Genomic DNA, 26,412 nt, shown 5'->3' on the forward strand with positions numbered 1-26,412 from the left:
GCTGCAGCTCCCAGGGACATGGAGAGCCAGGGACACAGAGCTGCAGCTGTCCTGGCTGGGTCCTGGCTCTCCTGCATCCTCCAGTCCCACCGGGTGGGAGCCCTGCAGGAGCCGCTGTTGGAGGATGTGATCCTGGAGAACATCAGCTGGGCTGCCGAGGAAGCCCAGGGCAACGACTCCTCAGAGCACGCGTTCTTCTCTCTGGATTATCAGCACGTCCAGGTCCCCTTTGAAATCACGCTCTGGATCATGCTGGCGTCCTTGGCCAAAATAGGTGAGGCCTCTTGAGAGGATGAGGAGGGATGGGGAGTCACTGTGGGGGTGGTGTAGGCAGGGATGGCCTTTGTTCCACGTCCTCTCTGGTTTGGAGCCTGAGGTGACGTGCCAAACCCTCAGAATCTGCACACTGTGTGCCAGAAATACTGCACAGGTGGAAAACAAGTTGCATTTTGGGTTGGAAATGGTGGTTTTCCATCTAGAAATTCACACCTGGGAGTGCTGCTGCTGTTAGGAGGAAAAATACTGGGTTTCCAGGAGGAGGAATTTGATTTAACTGCAGGACTTACCAAGGTGTGTGTTCATCTTGATTTCCTTGCCAGCCATGCTCTGTGCAGGTGGTCCACTGACATCTTCATCTTAAAATGAAGATTCCTTATTCTTCAAAAAGTGCCTTGTGTCTGGCCAAGGAATGATTCCATTCATGTCAGGGTCTAAAATAAAATCTCTGTGCATTGATCATGCAAGGTCATCTATGAAAGATTTAAGTTATGCAAAGTATCTGATTTTTTATATTTTCCTCTGAAAAATTTGGCACAGAAAAGTGAAAATTATATATAAATATCATATTACATAATGAGACCCCAATTCTAGTCACATGCATGAAGACATAATAATGATCAGAGATTTTAAAAAATTCTTATTCTAATTAGGTTTGTTTCAATGACTTTTAATAACTCACCTTGTACTTGTGGTGGTTGTTCTAATGTTGGGCATTGCACAAGACAAGCTTGATTGCACATTTTTCAGCTTTTTAGCTTTAAATGCCAATGATTAAATACTATTAAAAGTGGACCTGTTTATAATTAATGGGAAGGATTTTTGTGGGTTTTTTTTTTTTAATGTATAGAATCTGTATTGTGTTTAAAATTAGAAGTTGCTATTTCTGTTAGTGCTGAGGATGGGCTGCTGACTAGCTTACATAATTAATAATTCCAAATACTGTTTTATTTATGCAGATTATTACTGTTTGTTTATTACCTCAATATATCTCTCTAACCTTATGATATGATGAAATGAGGCCTGCACAGATGGGAATTGGAGGAAATTTGGTATTTTCAGTAATTTTTCAATTTTCTAACTGATTTCTGAGCAACTTCGCCCTCACTGTGTGAATTTATTTGTGCTGCTCCGAGGTGGTACCTTCTGACGGTGGGAGTGTGGGGACCTTCTGAGGGTTTGTGCTGGTGAGATAACACCAGTTTTATCTCTCTTTGTCTGTGCCCTCCAGGGTTCCATCTCTACAACAAGCTGCCTTCCGTCGTTCCCGAAAGCTGTTTGTTGATATTTGTGGGGCTCATCATGGGGGGAATCATCTATGGGCTAAATGATAGGTCACCACCAGTGATGGACAGCGACATCTTCTTCCTCTACCTTCTGCCCCCCATCGTGCTGGACGCCGGCTACTTCATGCCCAGCCGCCCCTTTTTCGAGAACATCGGCACCATCCTGCTCTACGCGGTGGTGGGGACCATCTGGAACGTGTTTGGGATCGGCTTTTCCCTCTATGGGATCTGCCAGGTGAAAGCCTTCCGGCTGCAGGATGTGTCCCTGCTGCACAACCTCCTGTTCGGCAGCCTCATCGCCGCCGTCGACCCCGTGGCCGTGCTGGCCGTCTTTGAGGAGATCCACGTCAACGAGAAGCTGCACATCCTGGTTTTTGGGGAATCGCTCCTCAACGATGCTGTGACTGTGGTAAGGACCAGCCTGAACTGGGGCATTTAACCCACAGAGGATGGTGCCGAGTGATGAGATGGGAGATCTCAGCCTGCAGAAAAGGAGACTCAGGGAAGACTTTATTTCCCTCTACATCTCCTTGAAATGAGGTGGGGTTTGGTCTTTTCTCCCAGGGTGACAGGATGAGAGGAAATGGTCTCAAGTGTCACCAGGGGAGGTTTAGATTGGCTATTGGGGAAAATCTCGTCATGGAAAAGGCAGTCAAGCATTGGCACAGGCTGCCCGGGGAAGTGGTGGAGTCACCACACCTGTGAGTATTTAAAAACCATGTGGATGTGGCACTTGGGGACATGGTTTAGTGATGAACATGGCAGTGCTGGGTTAATGGATGGACTTGATGATTTTGGAGGGCTTTTCCAACCTCAGTGATTCTGTGATTTATTAAGGGAAAAGGCATCAACAGCCCCTTCTAGCAGAGGACTCCTGGTCCAATTCTCTGGCCTGAGGTCCTGGGCAGCATTCAGGTGAACTTAGAGCTTTTCAGGTTTCTCTTTGACTCCATGTCTGGGGACAGAAATGTCCATGAGGGCTTCAGCAGTCCCCTGGTGGGAGCCAGACCTCCTGGGCAGGAGGTGATGCTGCACTTGTAGAAATCCCAGTGGTGTATTTGGTGTCAGGAACACATCTGGTGAACATCCAGTTAACAGCTGTTCCCTCTTTCCCCCACAAGGTGCTCTACAAGCTCTTCCGCTCTTTCTGTGAGATGTCGACCATCAAAAGCGTGGATGTTTTTGCTGGGGTTGGAAAATTCTTCGTGGTTGGGCTGGGAGGAGTTTTAGTGGGGCTGAGTTTTGGGTTCACCGCCGCCTTCACCACGCGTTTCACCAAGGACATCCGAGTCATCGAGCCCCTCTTCGTGTTCCTGTACAGCTACCTGTCCTACCTCACCGCAGAGATGTTCCACCTCTCCGGGATCGTGGCGTAAGTGAGGCCCAGCAGCTCCTCTCTCCAGGAAAACTTCCTGCCTCTATTCACTGAAAAATACCCAAAACATTTTAAAATTTGGAAATCTCTGTATGACAAGGAGCAGGGCCCTCGCCAAGTGTTGCTCTGTTTCCCAAAGTGCACATCGATGGCTGATGGTGGATTTATGTAGGTTATTGAGGAATGTTTGTTTGAGCTCCATGGGATTTTTTTTGAAAGGCTGGGTGTTCCAACAGTGAGATGTCTGGTAGGTTTGGCAGAGCTGGAAGAAGTTTCTTAGCTTATTTTATTATTTTCCACATGGCCCAGTCAAAACCAACATGGAAAGAGTTACAAGGAGGATTTAGTCAGCTCCTTGGAAAGGTTTGGTCTCGGTTTGCAGCACATCTGTTCTCACATCCCCTTCCCCATCTGCATGTCTGGCCTGGCAGCCCTTGGTGTGACAGAGCAGCGAGTGATGGGATGGGAACTGAAGCCTGAAATATTCCTGCTTTTTGGGAGCCGAGGATTCTAATGGAAACCTCTGCTTTGGAGGGTCTGACTTGGCTCCAGAAGCTCAGACACAGCTCATGTCTGGCCTCAGGTGTCAACCAGCACATCTGTCTCCAATAACACTGGGAATCTGCTGGCCAATATCAGCCATAGCTGTCAGAGATCATTCAGTTAATTTAATTTTCTTTCAACGGGGTAGATCTTTCAGTAAAATGAGTAACTTTAGGCCAGATCCTTCAGATCTAAGAGACTAATTAAGCTTTGTGCTTACCTCGTTGGACATCTCACTGTCAGAGCAGATGCTGAGACAGAAGTAGCCAGAAAGACCCCAGTGTTCACCAAAATCTCACCTTGGAAAGGAGAGAGAGAGAAAAAAACTGGAGGGATCCAGCCCTCCTGAATTCTGTGGGCTGGTATCTATTGGTTGTGCTTCTCCTACCCAAACTGAATCAGCTGGTGCTGAGGATCGCAATCATTTAATATTCCCCCAAAGACACCAAAATGCACCTACCCTGCATCAGTGGCTGCAGCGTAAACAACTGTGCAGCTGATGAGAATGAAGATAAAAAGAAAATAAAACAAAAGAAGTGGGCTCCCAGCTCAGCACAGAAGTATCTGGGAGATCTATTTTAAAACTAATGATGTTGCTTTGGATATAAACCATTCCTGCATCTTGCAGATTTTATTTCCTCAGCTGGTTAATAGGAGCAATATTTGAGTGTTACTGAAAACAATTCCAGCTCTGGGAATAGGTAGGAAAAACCTATTTATAGGAGTGCAAGACAGAACAGTGAAATAAATATGCTGCATAATCATCGTGGAGCAGAAAACATTCAATCCTAATGGTGTCTCTTTCTATCAATCACAATCTGCTGTACCCATTATGGAACCCATTTGCTGTTCTTTTGAATAATGCATTTTTTTTCTAAAGCAAAACAATGGCAAAGGCAGCTGATTCCTGCACTGTGCCCTTCTAATTGCCAAATTATAAATGCCTCTCTTATAGATCTGGAGTTCAAACAATTCATTCTGTTGTGGCCAGGGAATACTGTATTATAAGAAGCAGCTTTTGGCTGTTTGTTTCTTTGAAAAATAATTTGATTGCCAAAAAAATCAATTCTACATAGTCCAAAAAATATAAAAAATCTGAATACAGCTCAGTCTGTGAAATGGCTCTGCAAATGGGTTTTAGTTTGATTTTTTCCTTTCTTATTCTCCCTTTTTTTTTTTTTTTTTCCCTGTCCCTTGCCTTGGTGGCAATGTCCATCTTTAGCCAGGATAAGAAAAGTTTATTCCCTTTCTGTGACCCTGCTGCGATCCCATGTCTGTTCTCCAGTAAGCATTCCCAAACCTCAGCTCTGGAAGTTACTCACCCATAAATACTTGGATGTCTTAGTTTTTAGCTGCAACTGTTTTCTCCACTATTTATTGAGGCAGACACAGAAACTGAAGAATTCATTATTTTTTTTTCAGTCTGTGGTTCAGTTCCTGTTGCTCTTTCTGGCAAAGCAGGTCAGACCTAAAAAGGATAAATCAAAGCAGACTTTTATTAGAATATTTTTTGTACTGGTACATTTTCTTAGGAGATGAGAGATGTGAACCTAAACATTTGGTGAAAAAGGGACTTGAATCTTGGTCTCCTGCTGCTGGATGACAGAGGATCCCATTCCTCAGCAAAAGCATTGTGGCTTTCCATATTCTGACCTTTCCTGTCCTCTGCTTTTGCCACAAATCCTCTCCCTAAAGCCCACTTTTAAATTCAAACAAACTCAAATGTTTGTGTCTTCAAAATAATGTGAGATGTTACTGAAATTCTGGGGTTAAAGAGGCTATTTTTAGTGCAAAAGAATAATTGCCTTACAGTTCTCTGAGTAGTTGATAGTTCTGGGTGAGCCACGACCTCTCTCAACATCTTTCTTTGGGTCACTTACCTGTCCTGGTCCCAGCAGGTGTGTCCAGGTCACACCCAGAGCCAGGGAGAAGCCAAAGTTCTGCTTCTCTCTTGGCTTTTCTGTGACCCAACATCGTGATGTTCCCTGTGGAGGCGGTTTTCAGTGCAATAAAAATATGGATGGCCTTACCAAATGGCACTGGAAGTCAGATCTTGGAATTTTAAAGCCCTTTTTATATTTCTGCTGCAAAATTTGGAACACAAATGTTTTGGTCCAGACTAAAATATAAAAAATGGAGCTTCAGTGCTTCGAGTGCTCAATTGTTTTGACAGTCTGGGATTGCTGGCCTGAAAATGTATTGATTTGAAAAGCTGATGAATTAGGCTAATGCCATGTTCCCTGGAACTCGAAGAAGCAATTATCCATGAAAAATTGCCAGGCAATTGCTAGGCCAGAGTTTGGCCAAGTTAAAGATCTGGAAATGGTGTGTGGGAATGGGAAGAGTTGGGTGTTAGTTGGAGGTGTTGCTTTGTGCTCTGATAAAATGCAACAGGTGATGAATTGTTTGTCTGTGAAAATCCACATTAGGACAGTTTCAGCAACCTATAAAGTATTTTACTCTCCTAGTGGTCCTGATTCTCTTGGCCTGATGTAGGAGGTGAATCAGCCCTCAGTGAAATGTCTGCAAACACCCAAGACTTGATGAAACCCACTTTTTTTTCATAAGTGATGTGCTGATTTTCTGTGTTAAAGTAGAAAAACATATTGTTTCTTTTCCATTGTTCATTTTTCACTTCCTCAGCATCATTTCCTGTGCCATGGGCATGAAGCGTTACGTGGAGGCAAACATCTCCCTCAAGTCCCACACCACAGTCAAGTACTTCATGAAGATGTGGAGCAGTGTGAGCGACACCCTCATCTTCATCTTCCTCGGAGTCTCCACCATCGGAGAAAACCACGAGTGGAACTGGCCCTACATTTGCTTCACGGTTATTTTCTGTCTCATTTGGAGGGCACTTGGTAGGGGAAATTGCAGATCTTGATTTTTCATGTATGTCATTGTTCATGGCAGTGAGGGATGAGATTCCATTAGATGAGAGGGTGCTCTGCCCCTCCATCCTCCTTTCCCGTCACTCTGCAGTGTGATTATTCCAGATGGGGATGCTAGGACTGGACTGGGACACCCCAGCCAATGCTTCCTGCTCCTCCACCTTACTCAATCCCAAATCTTGCATTTTGCTGCAGTTCCCTGCTCTGTTCACTCACTGGTGCTGGATAGAAGCTCTCATGAGATTTATTTTATCCATGTCTCTTCCTTTGCCCTCCTTCATTGCCATGATCTCCTCTTCCATTGCAGTGTTTTAATTGGTATTCTCCCAAAAGGAGGGAATTTGTAGGTACATACTTGGGGTGAGAGATGCATGAAAATCCTCTGACCCCATACTCTGAATTGTGGCAGTTTAAGGGATTTAATTCATAACAAGCTCGTGTACAGCAGCATCCTTCACTGGGAAACTAGAGGAACATTCCAGTCCTGGGTAGATGAAATTTGGGATGTAAGGGATGCGAGGATGCTCCTGCACCTACTCAAGAATTTCAGGCCAGGGTTGAGAGTGGCAGAATTGGGGAATTGCTGAGGTTGGCAGGGGCCTGTGGAGATGATCTGCTCCAACCCCCTGCCTGAGCAGGGTAAGGCAGGCAAGACTGTGTCCAGATGGCTTTTGTTTATCTCCATGGATGGAGAGTCTGCAGCATCCCTGGAAAACCTGTCAGGGTGTGTGACCAACCTCACAGCAATAAAGAGTCCAAGGCCTGGTGATAATGAGTAGCAAGGCAGGAAAATACTCTCCTGATAACTGATCTCTGCAGTTTCTTTAGCCACAATTACAGTGAAAACCCAAGTCCTGGTTCCAGAATTCCCTGGGATCCCATTTTCATGCATTGAAAATGACCAGAAAAAATAGATGTGCTGTGTTTCCATTCTCCTCAGTTGCATCTTGTGCTGATTCCGTGCTGGGAGAGGCTGGACCTCCATTCCTCTTACAGTGTTTGGCACCTAATGAGTGCAGAGTGCCTCAGTTATGGATATTTTTATATATTAACAATATTTGTGAAAATAACAGCTCCCATTTTTGGCAAAGAATTTGTGAGCTTAAAAACATTCAACAGAGGATTTATGTTTACAAACCAATGAGTCAAGCAGTGAACTTGAATTTGACAGACACCTCAAGAAATTGTTTAAATAGGTTAGGCTGTGATTAGCAAGGCAGAGCAGAATGGGGTTTATTAGCTGTTAGGACATGCCAAAGTTTGTTTTAATAACTGTGCACCATACTTGGAAATGTGCTCATTAGTCAGTTTTTTGTACATTCAAGTGTTTTATTATCATTAAGTGGTTTCTCTTAAATTATTTGCTCAAATAAGAGATCTCAGTGAGTTTGATTTCTTTTTAAGTTCAAAAAATCTTCATTGCAAGATAGAAGAACATAGCAATGCTAGAAAAGCACCCCAAAAATCCTCACTGAACACAGCCCTTCTGAGAGCATCTTAAATTATGCAGCACATTATTAGGGGAGGGCTGAGGCTGCAGCCACCCTTTTCCAGTCAAAATCTCCCAGGAATTAAATAAGAACACACAAAGCAGGGTTGGAAATTGTCTGAGTGGTCCTGAACAGGGTGTTCCTGTCCTGCAGCACCTTCCTGGGAAGCTGTCAAGGAGCTGGGAGGATGAGAACTGGGAAGGGGCTGCACCAAGCCAGGCTGGGAAACTCCTGCCTTGGAGATGGTGGTTGAGATTAGTCTTTGACCTGCTTAGAGCCATCCAGCAGCTCTGGATTGATTAATTAATAATTAATAATTGGATAGTAGGGAAAATTTCTTCATGGAAAGGGCTGCCAAACATTGGAATGGGCTGCCCAGGGCAGTGGTAGAAACAACAGCCCTGGAAGTGTCCAAAAAACGTGTGGGTGTGGCACTTGGGGACATGGGTTAGTGGTGGCCTTGGCAGTGGTGGAGGAATGATTGGACTTGATGGTCTTGGGGGGCTTTCCCAATCTTAACAATTCCAAGATTCTTGGATTCTGGAGGTGCTTGAGGCACTGATCCAGAAAAGGGAGGTGTCTCCACATTTCCTTGCAGGATTTGGGGATTTTTGGGTGGGCAGTGCTGGGATTGGTGTGCAAACTGCACCCCAGCCCTTCATAGAACACTCTCAGTGCTTTAAATATTTGAGAAATGATTCTGCTGAAATCTGGGGAATTCCTTTGGTATGAGGAAGATCGTCTAAAAAGGAAAATAAAGCCCTTGCATGGCAGCACTGGGGCTCTGCTGATATCCAAGCCCTGGGGAGATTTCCTCCTGCTCTTTCCCAAGGTATCTGCAGGAGAAAATACATTTTGCTCAGAATGATTAATTGTATGTCATCTCTTGGAGCAAACTGGCCTTGAATTAGTTTAGGGAATGCTAATAATAATTTATGAGGAAGGATTAAATTAAGACAAAGGCCAGGATATCAGCTCAAGTAAATTTCATTGCTTTAAATCATTGGCACTGCCTGAGCTGTAGAGTAGGGGTGGATGTGATCTGAGGGAGGCTTTGTTTTATTTATTTTTTAAGTTGCAAAGAACCTTGACACCCAAGTACTTCCCATCTGCTGGTCTGGGCACCAGTTGTGCAGAGCTCCAGATATGGGGAAGGTGTCACAAGGTTTCCTATTCCCAAACATCCCCAGCTTTTTGTTTTCTTCAAACTCCTCCAATGTACAGTCAAAATTCAGCTATTTTTAGCTGGAGGTGTGTGGGAAGATGTTTGATATGTACATAATAAATGCACTGTTTTTATTTCTTTTACAAACACCCTCTAGAAAAGCAACAGTGCTGTGGCTCCAGCTAATTCCTAACAAAAGTCGGTGACAGGAGGTGCCATCAGTTCTCAAAAAGGCTTTTAATCTTTGTGAAATGGGATGTTTATCACATCCATTGGTATTAAAATCACGGCCTACTGATTTAAGGCCTGACTTTTTGTACCTTTCTGCATCTGTTTGTGCATTTGCAAATGGCTGTAAATCACAGCAATTGCTGTGTCACCTCAATTTGTACAGTATAAATCTGAGGGAAAGAAATAACATTAACACAGGTGGAATATAGCTACTTATCCAAGAAACTGCTTGGAAACTTTGGCAAATAGGAGGGCAATTTGTGGCTAAGTTGTTGCTGATGATTTGCCTCCAAAGCATTTGTAACCTCAGCAATTCAGTCATTTGTTATCACCAATTAGAATAAATCAGTTAATATTTCAGGACTGTAGTCAGTCAATATTTGTAATCCCTCAAATTAGAAATATGTTGGGGATTAAGTTTTATCTGGACAAAGCAAATTTCAACCTGTTGGATCCAACCGGAACAAAAACTCTCCGGCGGGATATTGGGAATGTACATCCTTGTGCCCTGGCTTGTTCCTTGTGGTTGGTGTTTACCAATTCCATGATGTTTTACTGGAACATGTAGGATGATGAGTTTTCTCTAATTGTTCTGTTTGATTGATGTGCCTCAATCTACCTTCCTGCTTTCCAGGGGTTCTTGTGCTGACTTTCTTTGTGAACAGATTTCACGTGAACACCATCACCAGTAAGGACCAGTTCATCATTGCCTACGGGGGGCTCCGAGGGGCCATTTGCTTCTCTTTGGTTTTCCTGCTGCCTGACTTCCACAGGAAAAAGCTCTTTATCGCAGCAACAACTGTCGTCATCCTCTTCACCGTGTTTGTACAGGTAAAACCAGTACTGGGCACAGATTAGGGATTAGGTCCCCTGCAGGAATCTGATGGAGAAAGTTCCTCTCCCTCATGCTTGGGCTGTAAGTTCTGGTGCTCCAGCAGTGAGTTTGAAGGAACTGTGGTGCTCCAGGGCTCGGGAGGAGCAGCAGCTCTCAGCATTGCTGTGACATCTAGTGGTAAAACCACTCCTGCAGCTTTCTGTGGGATGGGGGTCTCGGATGTCTCCCTGCTCCTCTCTGACCAGCAGCAAGTCTCTAAGGGCTTCTCTAAAACACAGCTGGCAAACACAGACACATTTGAAGGAGGATGTGCTGGAAAAACTGGGGTTGTCTGGTGCTGAAGTGATCACGGCCGATGTCCACCTGCTGTTTATCCCAAAAAGTAAAGAGTGAGTCTCCACATGACTGAAGTGAGTGGGATGTGGAGGTTTGGGAAAGATCTCATGGAGGAAAACTCCCTGCGAGCTCCTGGTCAAGGACATGAGGTCCATGTGGAGCTGCTGACCAGGAGCCACCCTCCTCCTGCCCTGGGATGTGTCCAGTCACCTCTGGGAGATGGTGGCTTGTGGTGCCAGCTGCCGAGCGGCCCCGTGGCTGAGCATCACCCTCAGAGCAAATTCCTTCTGCTTTTCCTGACTGAACCCCTCCGGTGGGTGTCGAGCACTTGGAAAATGTGGAGAGTTGGGGTTGATTTTTCTTCCCCAAGTCCACCTAAATCCTCATCCTGAGCTGGAAGAGTGGTGGAGGAAGGATCAGAGTGCGTTGTGCCAACAGGATCAGAGCTGGGACCGCAGGGCAGTGGGACTGGGCACAGCCTCAGCCCGAAAGGAGAGAGATGGGGCCAGGCCAGGGAGGAGGGTGTGCTTAGGTGGAGCTTGACAAGTTTTAAGATGCAAATTTGGGTGAGAAATTGAAAAGCCCCGTCCCCAGGCACGTCAGCTCACGCAGAGCCACTCTTGAGCCTCACACAAAGGTTGTTCTAAGGCAGCAGCTCCAGGCTTTGGGAAATCCTTCCCGGGGCCAGGAAAAAGGGCTTTTGTGTAACCTCAAAGCTCAGCTGGTGATGTCATCCCCATGCAAAAGGGTGAGAGTTAAACAGGGTCCCCGTGTCACCGGAGAGACCCCCTGACCTTCATCCATTCACGGGAACATCGTGTCTGCAGAGGGGCTGTGCTGGGGCTGCAGGGCCCACCACGAGAACAGGGGCAGGAAAAAAACCAGGAAAACTACTTAAAACCTGAGGCAGAGGGATGTTGCTGGAGATCAGCACAGAAAAGGTGGGTAAATGTAACAGAACCTTCAAAAACCTGGGTTTGGAAATCAAGTTTGTGGTGCTGCTGCCAGACACATCCATGGATGCATTATTGGGGAGGGGATATTTTTTACCATTACAGAGTCTTTCATGGTCACTGTGTGTGGAAAGAGAAATATTGTCTGTGAAACAATTTTTGTGCATAGTGGACATTTTTGTTCTTGTTTTGCAAATGTTTTCTTGTTTATGCAAAATGTTTTCTTTATATTCACAGTGATCTCAATATAGGGTTGGTGGGGAGTGTCTGTGTTAAAATAGGACAGAAACCAAGGCAGAGGTGATTTGAGCCCTTTAAGGCTGGTTTGGGCCAGGAAAGCATCTTGTCAGAGCTCAAACTCTCCACATCCTATGACTACCTTGTAAATCCTGCTCCTGCTGGCTGGGAACCCTCGTGCCACAGAGGAATGACCATCCCTTGAGCAGTTTGGCTTGGTGACCCGTGGCTCTATCAGTGCATTGCACAAGCCAGGAAACTCCTCTCTTTCTGCCTTCCTAACCCAGTTGCATAAGGCTCTTCCCACAACAAGCCTGGTTAATCATTTTGAGGAAGGTGACTGAGCCATTGTCAAGTCCTCAGTGCTTCCAACAGTCTGGACATGTGCCACTTAGACCAGGAAGTTCCCCGGGGAGCTCCCTGGGCTTGTCTGGAATGTCACAACCACCCCACACATTGTTCTGCCTCTTGCTGTGGTTTTAAAATCAAATACTGTTGGAAGTTCTCTCTCTCGACTTACTGGCCCCTGACCTCTGCCACGAAACTCTGAGCAAATGTAATAATTGCGAAGGGGGGAGGTTGTTTGATGCCTGCATTGTCCCACTGGATTTTTGGAGGTGGAAAATGTTGTGTGAGCTGTGGCAGAGCCATCAGACACTTCCTGGGATGAGTTATCCCTGGTGGGAGGAGGAGCGGCACAGGGGACCTGCAGGTGTGCTGTGAAATGATGTGTGGCCTGGAATGACACATGGGATTCCCCTAACAGTCCCAAATGCTGCTTTAAAATGTAAACAACTGCAGCTGATTATCCAGGAAGGCAAGAGGCCAAATTGCACAGTCTCTACTTAATTTTTGTAATATCTATTATTTTGGAATTTGTGAGTTCTGTGTTATTGACTCTGAATAAAGACACATTTTTTATTGCTATTAGCTATTAAAATGACACATTAATTGTTTCTGCAATTAAAAACGTGTTCAACTCTCCTCCATGCCAGCATCTGTGACATTCAGAAGTCATAAACATCAACCACTCCATCATTTTTGCTGAAAACATGTCCTAGGAAAGTCATTTCTTACGGAAGTCGGACTAAGAAACACATCACAGCAGCATTTTAGTTCTCTCACGGGGCTTAAAGGATATTAAAACTTTTCCCTTGACCCTTTCCACCTGGTGGATGCTTTGATTAGGAAACTTAGGCACTGGCTGGCCATCAAAGATCGCTGGAGTTGTGGTGTGTGACACACAGTGCTCAAGGAGTGAGCAGACAATTGCTGGTGGAGGCTCCGTGCTGAGAAATCTCGAGGATTATCCTCATTTCAGGCTTTTGAACTTGGATCGTTTCAAGCCCCTTTCCATCTGGGAGGCCACCAGCAGCAGCAAACCACAGGCTTGACCTTGGAATTACTGGTTGGCTTTTTGTGGTCTCAGAGGGGGTGGAGGAGGCGAGCGGAGGTTTCCTTCCCACATCCTGCAGCCTCTCCGTGAGCTCCCCTTGACAGGTTCCTACCAGGAGCACAAACAGAGTATTTGGGGTACACCTGGGAGAACAATTTCTAGTCCTGTTGAAGCTTTGCAAGTTTTATCCTGCCAGGAAAGCAGGGCAGGTGAGAGAGGCTCAAACACCAGAACAAGGTCGCTGTGGCTCAGCCCCATGCCGGTGGCTTTTGTTCCAGTGCAGGGAAAAGGAAAGGCTGACTTTTGTGTGTGTGGCTACTTTTCAGGGAATGACCATCCGCCCCCTCGTTGATCTGTTGGCTGTCAAGAGGAAAAGGGAGAGTGCTCCCACCGTGGGAGAGCAGATCCACATTCGGGTAAGTGGAGCATCCATCAACGCATGGCCAGAGCTTGCTGATATCTTCTGGAATGTGTGTGTCTCCAGGGACCCTGCAGATCTGCAATTTTACCTAAATTCTCTGCAGGTCAGCCTCTTTCCATGTGTGAAATCCTGTTCAGCTTCCTAACCATGGGTTATTTTTGCATTGGAGGAGCAGCCACCAATCAGGCTGATGTAACTTCAGCTGGTGCACAAACATGAGAGGAAAAGATGATTTCTTGCTCAAAACTTTAAGCTCTGACCTAACTCAAATTTCTCTGGTCTCTCGAGTGAGAGAAAGAAAGTGAGGCTTGGTTGCTTTCAGGATTAGGAACTTCCATGTGTTCTCCATCACCACCATTGCTTCAGATATTTTTGCAAAAAAATGAGGAAAGGGAGGATAAGGTTGGTGCTGTATTTGGAGGGAACCTCTGAAGTGCAGCATCCCTGGAACTATTCTAGGCCAGGCTGGATGGGGATTGGAGCCACCTGGGATAGTGGAAAGTGTCCCTGCCCATGGCAGGGGAGTAAGGTCCAATCCAACCCAAACCATTCTGTGATTCTACATCCATAATCCAAAGGTGGGATTTCATTCCCATTGTTCTCACCACCCAAATGTTGGTATTTGTCGTCATAGAGGGCTTCAGGGCTCAGCTCAGCTCCATGAGATCAGCTGCTCTCCCACTCAGCTGAGCCTTTGCATTTGCATCTTCATCCAATGGAAAATTAATATATTTCTGAATCTAATTGTTCAATCCCAGCCACATTCCTGTGGGTATGGCTCCTTCAGGAATATTATTGTCATTGTCCTCTTTAGCAATAAAGCCATTGGGGCTGAGGACATTTGTAAAACCTGTTTGGCATCCTCACAATGGGGTTGGACTGCAGGGCTTTGTCTGAGGTTAACACAACAGCTCAGGAGGCTGAGGAGCCTTTTCTAGTCCTGAACAGAGAAGACTTTGTTCTTTTGTTAGGGTGTGAATGGTAAATCATCTCAGAAATGTGTTTATTAGGAGGTGTGGGCTGAAAATGGCCACTCACCAATTTAGCTGAGAAGGTAAAAATGAAGATAGTTGGAAATCAGGGATGCAGAAGCCAGAAGCAGCTTTCTTCCTCAAATTTATTTTGCCATCTGGATAGTTGGGATGTTATTGCTCACAGGAGTGATGATCAGAGTGTGTGAGGGTAAATCCAGAGAATCAGAGTAGTCTGGGTTGGAAGGGACCTTAAAACTCATCTCATTCCACCCCCTGCCATGGGCAGGGGCACCTTCCCTTATCCCAGGTTGTTCCAAGCCCTGTCCAGCCTGGCCTGGGACACTGCCAGGGATCCAGGGACACTTCAGTGCTTCCCTCCAGTGCTGTGTTTGAGGAACACACAGCCATGTGAGGGCACTAAACCCACACCAGGCTGCATGGCTGGGCCTGCTGCTCTGAAACTTTTCTGTCTCTGACCCCCCAAAAAGATAATTTTAAACAAATTTGGAGCTGTAGGAAGTTCCAGGGTCATCAGTACCTGAGTGTGGAGGGGCAGCAGAGCAGAGCCCTCTCCCAGTTTAGAGATGCCATTAGGAGGGAGAGCAGTTTGGGAAATTACAGGGATTTAACTTGTAGGTGGACAGCCCAACCAGGCTGGGATTTTTTATATAACTTTAAACAATAAAAATGTATTTATATAAAGTATGATACGCTGATTTCATTTAGTAGGAAGTGTCCACAGTATTTATTATTCAAGATTAACATTTATGTGTTACCTACATTTATATCCTGAAGATACTGATTTCCTGAGACAAATTGTCCTCAAAAACCCCAAAATGAGCCTTTCCTGCTGGTCAAGGCCCGGAGGGCAGAACATGGGAGCCATCAGCCCTCCTGTACCTATCACAGAGAGCAGATTCACAGCCCTCAGCATTTATTCTCTGCTTGCCCATATTTAAAAGCAAACCACTCATTGTACTCTAGCACCAACGGATGAGTGGATGGAGAATTATCCCAGTGCCTTTTTTCCTTGTTTCCCAGCTCCATATCCCGAGCTGGAAGCATCCCCTGTTGTGTGTGTGGCTGGCTGGTTTCATCGTGTATGCAACCGGCGTCGAGCGAAATCCTCTCTCCTCTTTAGTTCTTGGATCATTTGCTGGCTGGCATTGAAGATATATCTGGACACTGGGGACAGTATTACTGGAAAGACAAGTAAGGATTTGCCAAAATACAACTGTGTACACGTGTGGGAAAAAAAGGAGGTTGGTTTCTATTCCCAAGTATGCAGGCAGCTGGGTCTTGTTCATCCTCATGGCAAGAGGGAGGTGACAAAAGGGGACACCAGGTTTTCAGGGCACTTCCCTGCTTGCAGACACCTCTTGTTCATCACCCTAAAAAGATCCTTTCTCCTCTCCCATTGTGTTTGTCCCTTCTTGCCCAAAGAAACCTTCTGGAAGTGCCAAGGCCATGGCACTCAGCTTGTTGCTGTGCACAGTTAACATTAAAGAGCTGAGTTTGCAGCACTGCTTATGGTGGACTGAAATTACAGAGGATCTCTACAGATTTCTGTAGAAAAGTGTTCAATTTTCATTGAATTCTGGGAGTTTGTACATTTTAAAATGTAAAAAAAAATGCATCAGGATTTAAAAAAAATACCATGAAATATGCTAAGAAGATTATTTAGCAGGTTCCATTCCTTGGTGGTCCAGTCACAGATGCAGCTGGTAGAGATTTTTTAGGAATGCCCATGCTTGCAAGTGCCACTAGAGGGTATGGGAGTCACTGCTGCTGAGGAGCATCTCCTTGTAAGCAGATCTTGGAGAGACTGATGATCTCAGAGGTCTTTTCCAATCTAAATTATTCAACGATTTGAGCAGAAAAGAAGAGGAAATGGCTCAAGAGGGAATCTGGAAGTGTTGAAATCTGTGGCTGCTGCATGTGCTTGTAGCACTTCTAGAAGAGTTCATGATATATCTAGCAATTTGGGGAGTTTTTATTCTATTTAGCAGAGTTTTAATGTTTGGACTCGTGTACTGTAGTGCAGAAATAATTAGGTCTGACCTCTTGGACCATCAATTTCTGAGGAGGAGTTAATGGGATATTATGGAATTTAATGGAATATGGGGCAGTCGTGGCTATGACCCTGCTGCCTTGCTCAGGTCTGTTGGTGCTGAGGAGTCAGGGGAGAGGTTAAACCCACCTCATTTTGTTCTCCAACAGATTGGAATATTTCAACAGCAAATACCTGCAGAAGATCCTGCTCAGGGAGTACGACCAGCCCAAGTCCAGCATCGTGCTGCTCTATGAGAAGCTGGAGCGCAAGCACGCCATCGAGCTGGCCCAGGCTGGGCAGCTGGGCCACGGCCCAGCCCATCCCTCCTTCCTGTGAGCAAACACCAGCTCAAACTCAGCAGCTGGCAGCTAAAAATGAGGGGCTGGATGAGCATCACCCGGCACTGATGGTGGCACGTGGAGGGTCACCTGTATCCCCATGCGTTACAGGGAAATGGTGCCCCGAGGAAGAGGCTACTGCCCAATTTTGGATGGGTTTGCACTGTTAAATGTTCTGAATGGCCACTTCAGACCTCACAGATGCTCTGCCACAGCTCCCCATGGCTCTTTTATCCACTGGGGAGTGTGTGGACAGCCCAGCTGTGATGCAAATGCCGAATTCCTGCTTTGCCGTGATCTCCACCTGCGAGGATGAGCTGTTGGCTGTGGTGGGATCCCAAAGGGACACTGAGATTTGGGGATGCACTTCCTGTGAATCTTCCAAAATAAGGGGTTCTGCTTTCCTTTGCAGCACCAGCGACAGGACTGTCATAACAGACCAAAAACTGGAGGACACTCCAAATCCTGATGTCCTGGACAACATGCAGGAAATATTGGCGAGGAACCTGTACCGGATCAGGAGGACGGTATAACTTTTCCCTCAATCCATATTTTAAGTGTCCAATAACACAAATTTCCTTGGTTATCCGAACAGCCTGAGCAGATGTTATGAATATTTCCATAATTACCCAGGATGTCTCTTTGTGAGCAGAGAATAGTTGGCTGTGTGGAGCCAGATCCAGTTTCCAAGTCAGTGGCACATTTCTGTTTGCTGCCTGACAGCTTTTGAAAGGTTCACCCAGTCAGCCTATAATTTCATGGAATATTTTCGGCATCGGTACCCAGCAGTGAAAAGGAGAAAGGAGGAGCATGTGGAACATCAGGCACTGGGTTAGCAGATCCAGCAGCAGCTCCTAGGGCAGAGCAGGGATGGGGTTATCCTCATGGTACATTTTTCCCCTTGGAAGAGAGGTGTGAGTGGGAATTAATCTGCAGAGCTTTTAAATCCACCCAGCAGTTTTGCCATGGAACTGGTACCAGTGGTTCAAGGGCATAAACCCCACTTGCTGTTTACAGGACCATGGATCATGTCTGGGCTTTCACACAGCACCTGGGGCTGTGCCTTGGAATTGCTGTCTGAAGGGAGACTTTACCTTAAAATCCACCTAAGCTTTTGTTTTATGGATTACACACAAAATACGGAGTTTTCAGGGGTGGGGCTGGTGTGGGCAGCTCAGCACAGAAGGATCAGCCTCCCCCTCCTGTCCCTTTGCTGAGCTGAGGGAAGCAATGGGATAAGGCTGGGAAGAAACCTATGGACATGGTGCAGGGACGATGATGAAGGCACAGCTCCAGTTTTGTGCTTAGTCCTGCATTAGTCCAGCCTAACCCCTCGTAGTGACAACATTATCCCACTGGTGTTAGTGGGAGATTTCAGCTTGGCTGGATGGTGGCTTTAGAAGGAGGATTTATGGTTCCCATTGTCTGCACGACTTGGGAAGGTGGGGTTGATACAAAACATTGGGGGCTGAAGCCGTGAAGGCCCCTGGAGCAGAGTCCCTGCACTCCTTCTGTCACCTGAACTTCCAGGTGTAACTCAGTTCTTGTCACTCAGTGACTTTTTGGGTGATTCCCCTGCAGGGCCCGGCGTACAACAGGCACACCCTGCCCGGGGACAGCGAGCCCACGGAGCGGGCCAAGGAGATCCTGATCCTGCGGCACAAGAGCCTGCTGGTGGAGGTGAGCGGGAGCGACTCCTGCAGCTCCAGGAAGGAGGTAAGAGGGAAACACAGGCAGGCAGGACCGTGCACTGGCTGCTTCCCCCATGGCCTGCTTATTGCTGGTGGTGTTCCCTTCCAAAGACAAGTCTTGTTACTTTACCTTAAAATTAAAGAAGGGTCTCAATCCCAAATTGCATTCCAATGAATGGGAAAAATACAAAAAAAACCTCCCCAACCCAGCTTCTGGCAAACCAAGGAACCATCCCGAGCACTGCTTTGTGAACACAGACTTCCACCAGTGCTGGGAAAGTTCCTCACTGAGCAAATGTAACTGAGGTCTGGTTTTCCCATGTTTTCTTTTCTGGGAGATTTCATCGAAGACAGGAATTTGTCTCCCCCATTGTCAGTGGTCCAGAGGGACTGTAAATATTTGAAACTGCTGAGTGTTTTTTTTTCCCCCCAACTCTTTTGAAAGAAGCATTTTTGTGATCTTTCATACTCATTCTGGAGGTGATTTTTTTTGTTTTTTTTTTAAACACATCTACAGTTCTGGGCAGGCTTGAAAGAAGTAAAATAGAGGGAAGTTTTGCTTACCAGATTCCTGTGAGAAACAAAACATTCTCCAGTTTACTACTGGCATAGCTCTGTGTTGGTTTATGTTCTGAATCAGAGGAGAGACGGGGTTAATACAATGTCTGTGCCTGATGAAGACTTTTGCTCTTTTGAAATTGGTGGGAGAAGCTGGGCCAACATTTAGCTATGGGAAAAAAATAAAAGGTTTCCAGGAATGATGCATAAGAAGCAGGCTTGGTTTTTTCAGTTCCTCCCATCCTCTGTAACTCTTTAGAGGAAAAACATTTAGCCCTTGTCATATTTTGCTCCCAAATGTCCAGGTCAGCAGCAGTGCAGAATCACAGAACATCCAGAGCTGGCAGGGATCCACGAGGATCACTGAGCCAACTCCTCTCCCTGCACAGGACAGCCCCAAGAATCCCACCCTGTGCCTGAAAGTGTTGTCCAAACACTCTTTGAGCTCTGGCAGGGTTGGTCCTTGTAGTAATTGCTGAGCCATCCATAAATTTCACCCTAAATTCACTTCTCCAAATCTTAGGTTTTGATGGCTTGAGCTGGAGCACCATCCGAGTGTGAGCTGTGATCTCTGAGCAGCCAAGCTCCATCACTGAGGAGAACAAAATGACCTTTTAGAAAGAAATAAATTACCCTCCCCTATTTAGACAGTAATTTTCCATGACAGCACAAGAACTCAGGACTGCTGTGGACTTTTTTTCCACCCCAATTTCCTTGTGGAAGTGCCAATCATGGAGGAGCCCAGCGAGAACGGCGGCACCGCACCAAACGCTGCTGGTGCTCAGCCCTTCCTTCCCAGAAAGGTGTTCTGGCTCTTGCAAACAACTTGAAAGATTTAATTTGATCATTTACATGCTGATTGGTACTTACAATTCAGAATAGATAGGCAAGAACATGGCATGTTCCTGTAGAACATTTGGTATAATTAAACTTCAAAAGAGCAACATCAAACTCCGGCTGATTTTGAGCACGACGTTCCCTACTTTAAGGATATTTGATTGTTAACCCTTGTGCTCCTGCTTTCCCCTTCTCTGCTGCATTTGGTGGGAAATTCAGGAGCTTTGGGAAAGCTGTTTCTCCTGTTCCTTTGGGTGCTTGTGGCTGAGCTTTGGGGGAACAGAACAGTTTTTGGGGAATTGCAAAAGCAGTAGGATTCACTCTGTGTCTGTACGGACTCCTGGATGATGGAAAATGCCCTCTGAGGGCTGGAAATGCCCCGTGGATTATGGAAAATGTCATCTTGATGCTGAATACTCACTGTTGTGTCATTGTGGCCACTTGTTGGTGCTGCTCACACCCCGTCACTGCAGCCACCTTGGCTTTGTGCCAGGTGAAGGGAAGCAGATATAAATCCCAGAATACTTTGGGATGAAAAAGATCATCCAGCTCCAACCCCAGCCATGGCCAGAGACACCTTCCACTAGATCAGGCTGTCCTGTCCAGCCTGGGAGATGATAGTAGATACTGGGAGCTGATCCCAGTGACACCTGTAAGGGTGTCTCTAACCCAAGAAGCATCCCTCAGTGCCCAAAAGGATAAGCCAGGCCTGTTTTGTGTTACCAGCAGCTTTTCTGCTTATTTTTAAGAGTAGCCACCTCATTTGCTCTGAATAGAAATAAAATGATGCCCCAAAGTGATGGGATAATGCTCTAACAGAGCCCTGAAATATTAACACCATATTAATTTTATATATATAATATTATATAATATTAAGGAGGGTGGATGAATGCTGTTACTTCGTGCTGTAGGAGGACAGATTGCAGAATTTGTCAGCTGAGAGAAGGAACGCTGTGCTAAAAAGTAGATTTTAGCCTATTATAAGCAGCTCAATACTTAGCAGTTTTTTGGGGAAAAAAACAGCTACTCGTGTTTCTTCCATGCCAAATTGAAAAGAAAATTGTATTTTCCTGATTAAAAAAATGCTGTTTGATGAAAAATGTCATTAGTGTTAGAGATTTCTCCGGTTGTCAGATATTCCATCTTTTGTGGTGCCACGGGGAAGGGCTTGGCCTTCCGGGTTTTGAGTCAGCAAGAAAAACTTGGATGCTGTTGCTCCCCACGTTTTTCTGTTCCACATCTCACCACGAGATGGAAGCATTACAACTGTGTTTGCAAACCCTGCTGGAAATGCAGGGACGGGAAACAAACTTCCAGCAAAGGGCCACTGAAACCCCTGTGGTGCTGGTGAAACTCCTGCAATTCCACTGCCAGTCTTGGAAAAAGCTTTGGTGATACCTTGAGCCTTAGGAGCTGAGGGAAAAATTAAAAACCCCTTTGTTTCAGTAGAAACCCCTGTTTTTTTCTGTTTGGTGAGTGCCTGTTTTTCTTCTTTGGTGAAGCTGTTGAGAGCTTTGCTGTTAAATGTGACGCTGTTGTAGCTCGGTTAAACTCATATTTCATTAGGGACTGGTTGGTCTTTTCCCCCTAAACAAAATCAGGGATGTGTGGGAGAACCTCCTCGTGTGTTCACCAGGCTGGGGAGGAGCCAAGTTCATCTTGGCTGCTGGACAATCCTTCTCCTTCCACAGGAGAAAGCAGTGTCCTCACCAGGATGGAGATGGACACAGGCCAGGGGTGTTGGGATTGGAGCAGGATGATCTTTGAAGCCTCTTCCACCCCAGACCGCTCTGTGACTCTGAGTCACCTCTCCTGGGTGGCTTTAGGTGCCTTGGGGCTCTCCTGCACTTTAGGTGCTTTTACAGAATGGAGAGAAGGCTCTTGGAGCTTCCTCCAAGGAGAGTTTGGAGAGCAAATGGGGAAAAAGCAGGGAGAAGCAGCAAGAAAAGAACAATCTCGCTCCTTCCGGAGCAGGTTAAATGATTTACCCGGCAGAAGGACCTTGGCAGGAGAACGAGGTGACTTCAGCTCTGAACCACAGCCCAGAGGATTAACTCCAAGACTATCTATTTCCAGCAGAAAGTTCGCCTTCCTCCGCCTGAGGACAAAATTCCTGCCGAAGGCTGCTGCTTCCTGGAGCTGTGCATCATTGCTGGCTCCGAGCGCCGGCCGCATTTGGGGCTTGCCTTATTTTAGGCAGGGATCCAGCCCAGCCTGAACTGGCAGGGCAGATTCTGAAACCCAGGACAGCTTTTATTTACCACGGAGCACCCAGAAAATCCTTGCACCTGTAGCCAGGCAACTTGGTCCTCTTTTCTCCTGCCAAAACACGAGTGCACTCCCCCAGAAGGAGCTGATTTGGAGCTGCCTGTGAGCCATGTGCGTAAATGACACAGTGCCTTTGGTAATTATGTCGGAGCCCTTTCATGGAGCATGCTCTGAGAATCATTAAATGCCCCTGGGAATGGCTTTCCAGGGAGCCGGGCGCTGCTGCTGGAGCTGGGAAGGCATTGTTATTAAAATGGTCAATAAAAGTGAGAACAAGGGATGGAGGGCAGCGGTCCTCGTTAGGGGAGGGAGGAGAACGAACCGAAACAAAATAGAAAACCAGGCTGGGAGGTGTCCAGAGTTATTTTGGCAGTCTGGGTTTCTGGACCGAGGTGCCAAATCACAGCTGCGTGAGAGACTTATTCCCAGTTTACAGAGGCACCGAACAATCCAGGCGGCATTGTGCTACCTGATTTTTATTTTTTTCGTTGCTATTTTTTTGTCCTGGAGGGTGGAGATTAGCACTGGAGTGAAAGGACAGGGAGCTCGTTAGTGCCAGCTCGTTACCTGCCTCCTTGGCCTGCAGCCAGCGTGGGGAACAGCCAAGGTGAGAAACATCCATATCCTGGGGACAGCTTTGCCTTCTGCGCTCCCTGCCCCATCCTCCCAGCTCCAGGGCTGCTCCTTCCCATCCTCTCTGCTGAACCATTCCTGGGAAGCTCAGACCTCTTCCAGAACTCAGAACATAATTGCTGTATTGTGCAATTTTAATTTTTAAACCTCTGACACTGGCTCAGCTTTATTTCTAAATTCTTGACACCCGTAAAGAGCTTCCAGTGTTGTTTGGAGAAGCTGTGCATGCCCCATCCAGGGAAGGGTTTTAGGCTGGTTTGGATGGAGCAACTTGGTCCTTTGAGAGGTGTCCCCACCCACAGCAGAGGGATTGGAATGAGATGATCTTTAAGATCCCTTCCAATCCAGGCCATTCCATGATTCTGTGTTGACACTATGCAAATCAATGTCTGCAAATAGATTTCTTCAGTCTGTTTTAGCAATCCTTCTTTTTTCTTTTCTTTTTTTGTTTATTTTTATGTGGCAAAAGTTAAACAAGTGGGAGTGGAATCCTTAGGGATTGCAGAGGGTTGGTTTATGAGGCAGGAGTGTCGTGAACAGATTTCACAAGGCACTAAAGTCCTTCTCTCCCTCAGTCCCAGAAGGAAGACTCGTGCTCGGCACAGGGCGAGGCCACCCCGCAGCCCAAGCTCTGCCGCTCCTTCACCGGTAAGTTGTGGAGCTGGGGGTCATTCCCTGCCCTCCCCTGCTCACCCTCACCCCCGTGGAATGGCCCAGCAGGTGACAGGGAAGATGTGGAACATCTTTAGATGAGCCTCATGGTTGAGCAAGGAGCGCCCAAAGCTTTCCCAGCCCCGGTGCCCCCTCTCAGCCCAGCCTGAGGTTGGTGTGAATTGTTTGGGCCCTTCCAAAGCCATCTAATCCAACCCCTCTGCCACAAACAGGGACTTCTCCAACTAGGTCAGGTTGCCTCATCCAACCTGGGATGTAGCTGTTTTAATCCACAGTTTACTAGGAGTACTTCAGTTACATTCTTCCTGAAGAGAACCATGACTGTAAGCAGAGAAAAATGATAAAAACCATTGTTTCCAGGTAAGTTTTTTTTCCACCTCCAGGAAAACACGAGCACCTTGGCCTCTGACGTACAGTGGTGGCAGAGCAGAAGGAGATTGTAACCCTTTTGTTGTGGTTGCATGTTCATCCCTGCCAAAAAACCCCATAATGTGACAGCATGACATTCCAGGTGCTCCAGCAGGACACCTGCATTTTCCAGAGCTGGTTTAAGGTAGTCATCAATGTGAATTTTTGCTCTGCAAAGTTGCAGGTGGGGACTGACAAAAGAATGATGATATTGATCCAAATACTTTATGAATTTCAAAGTGTAAACCTGGGTTTAAATTACCTTTTCTTGGTTTTTTTCTTCCATGGGAACACTGATCTTTGTCTCCTGTTTTATAATTGGGAAGCGATCCTTGGAGTGGAACAGCTCATCCCCAGAGAGCACACGGCCACCTCGGTGTTCCTTCATTCCTGCTGCAGCACAAGGAAGGGTGTTTCTCGTGGTGTTCCTCACGGTGTTTCTCTTCCCACAGTGGGGAACACGGAGAAGGCTCGGGAGGTGAAGGAGAGCCGATCCAAGTCCGTGTGTGCCATCCCACCCCCACAGCCCGGCGTCGCAACCTGGGCTGGGAGGAAAGACGCGAAGAGCGAGCTGAGTCTGGAGATGTACAAACACAAGGGATGCTCTGGCTCCCCATGAGGGGTCTGACCCCTTCAGGGAGGGCTGCTCCACGTGTACATAATGTAAATTAAAATGCACGTTGGAAAGGACAGTGTGGGCAGGGCGGAATATCCGGATTGTTTGCATGGAAAGTCGCTCTTACTGCCCAGTGCTGGGTTTTTGGTGGGAACTGAGGGAAGAGATGCTCAGCAGAGCATCAGCAATGCCAGGGAATGGCTGAGGGGACATTTATAAGGAATTTCTAGGAAAAATTAGCCTGTTTAGTTTGGGAAAATTGCTGAAACTGCCTACAGCTGGAAGGAAGGATGTTTTAATAAGGTGAGATATGGGATCTTCTCATTAGTTTTCAGGGACAGGCTAAACAGCAGGGAGCATTTGGATTATAGTTGGAAAAAACTTGATAATCTCAAAGAAGCTTTTATTAGGGGATGGGGAAAAGAGCAGAAACAGCAACAGGTTTCTTCTGCTCCTCAGGAACTGATGGATCCTGGCTATGAACATTAATCTCACGAAGCCCAAAGTTAAATGACACAGTTAAGTAAGGGGTTGTGTCTCACCTGAGGGATTGTCCCACAGTTCTGCTAATGAAAAACTAGTGCAGCTGAATTGAAAAGGGAGAAATATGTTCTTACTGGTTTTTAAAAATTTATGTAAGAAATGGTTCACCTCAAAGTTAAAATGAGGAAGCTCTAAACCCAGTGGTGATACCAGGAGATGGTGGTGACAGCCCTTAAATAGATGGGAAAGGTTTCTGATGTGGTTGATTGGCTGCATTAATCCTGTAAAGATATTTTGGGATGATCTGTGCTGCCATAGCCAGGAGCTGTGGGTTTAGAAGGGTTTGAAAGTGCCAAGAGGGTGACCCAAACCATGGCTGCTTCTCCCAGGAAAGGAGTGAGCCCTTTGAACAGCAGATGCAGGCAAACTCCAGGGATAGGACCTGAGGAAGACAGCCCCAGCTTTGGGTAATTTTCTTTGAAACTCCAGGTAAGTTCACGCCTTTGAATTCGTGTCCTTACTGAACCTGACAGGACAAGTTTTAGTTTTGCAGTGACATTTTTCTTTCCCTTCTCCTTCCTCTGATCTAAGAGTGTTTAATCTGAATGAGTGGCTCTTTTTGAAACAGCATTAAAAGAAGCTGTAGGAATTCACAGACTCCCCTCCATGATATTTTTGGGCTCGCAGAACCCATCTCCTATGTGCAGAAATGCTCCCTTAGGAGAGCCTTACCCGGTGCATTGGGGCTTGCATTTTAAATTAAAGGCTCAAATTTACATGAATTTGCTTTGCAATGATCCAAGGTCTCATTTTCTTCTGAAAAAAATCCTTTATGGTGTCCTGGCATATGCTGAGGCGGTTCATGTCGACTTGAAGGTCACTCCATCACTGGAAATTCACTTCATTGCAAAGGAAAATTGGAGCTTTTAACAATAGATGTGTGTTTTTTGTGTGTATATACATATATGTACATATGTATTGATTTTAATGTAGTCTCATTGTCATCTTCAGTTAATTTATTACAATTTTGGTTTGTTTCCTAGTTTAAACCATGTGCATGGGAGCCATGTGGGTTTGGTTGTACTTGGTTTAGAAAACAGCCCATCTTTGAGTATGTTGTAATGTATTTAGATACAATCTAAGACATTTAGGAATATGTTGAAGTGTTCAACGTTTCAATTTCAATTAAACTCGCTGTGTTATGGGATCATCTCTGAGTTATTCTCTCCTCACTCAACTTCAGCATGCTGCTGGTGACATCATCAGGAGCTGGGGACACTCAGGGGTGTCTCTGGGTGTCACTCCAGGCAGATCCTCTTGGAACAGCAGCTCCTTCCACCCTTGGCCAGTGATCCCAAGATCACGGCTGAGGAAAGCGGTTGTAACAAGGAAATAAAATTGGTGTTCTTGTTATTGGTGAAAGCCATTGCATGCAAGGGAGAGAGA

General features: G+C 46.1%; 1 protein-coding gene across 1 annotated transcript; it reads left to right on the forward strand.

Annotated features, from left to right (window-relative positions):
* The first annotated feature begins 18 nt into the window (after positions 1-18).
* Positions 19-26,176, forward strand: LOC111928725 (sodium/hydrogen exchanger 2-like). The gene is made up of 12 exons (XM_086851016.1): positions 19-274; positions 1,508-1,971; positions 2,684-2,934; positions 6,124-6,341; positions 9,892-10,088; positions 13,341-13,430; positions 15,551-15,621; positions 16,630-16,794; positions 17,213-17,327; positions 18,382-18,516; positions 23,363-23,435; positions 24,320-26,176. Exons 1-12 carry the CDS (start codon positions 19-21, stop codon positions 24,484-24,486), a joined length of 2,202 nt encoding a protein of 733 aa, XP_086707142.1. The 3' UTR covers positions 24,487-26,176.
* The last annotated feature ends 236 nt before the right edge of the window (positions 26,177-26,412 follow it).

The sequence above is a fragment of the Cyanistes caeruleus genome, chromosome 14 (genome assembly GCF_971803275.1).
Source record: "Cyanistes caeruleus chromosome 14, bCyaCae1.hap1.1, whole genome shotgun sequence".
NCBI lineage: Eukaryota > Metazoa > Chordata > Aves > Passeriformes > Paridae > Cyanistes > Cyanistes caeruleus.

Excerpts from the sequence above, each read along its gene's own strand:
- LOC111928725 (XM_086851016.1), top strand. The coding sequence starts at position 19 with ATGGAGAGCCAGGGACACAGAGCTGCAGCTGTCCTGGCTGGGTCCTGG. Across the intron at positions 275-1,507 it reads GGCGTCCTTGGCCAAAATAG|GGTTCCATCTCTACAACAAG; the intron begins GTGAGGCCTCTT and ends TGTGCCCTCCAG. Across the intron at positions 15,622-16,629 it reads CAGTATTACTGGAAAGACAA|ATTGGAATATTTCAACAGCA; the intron begins GTAAGGATTTGC and ends GTTCTCCAACAG.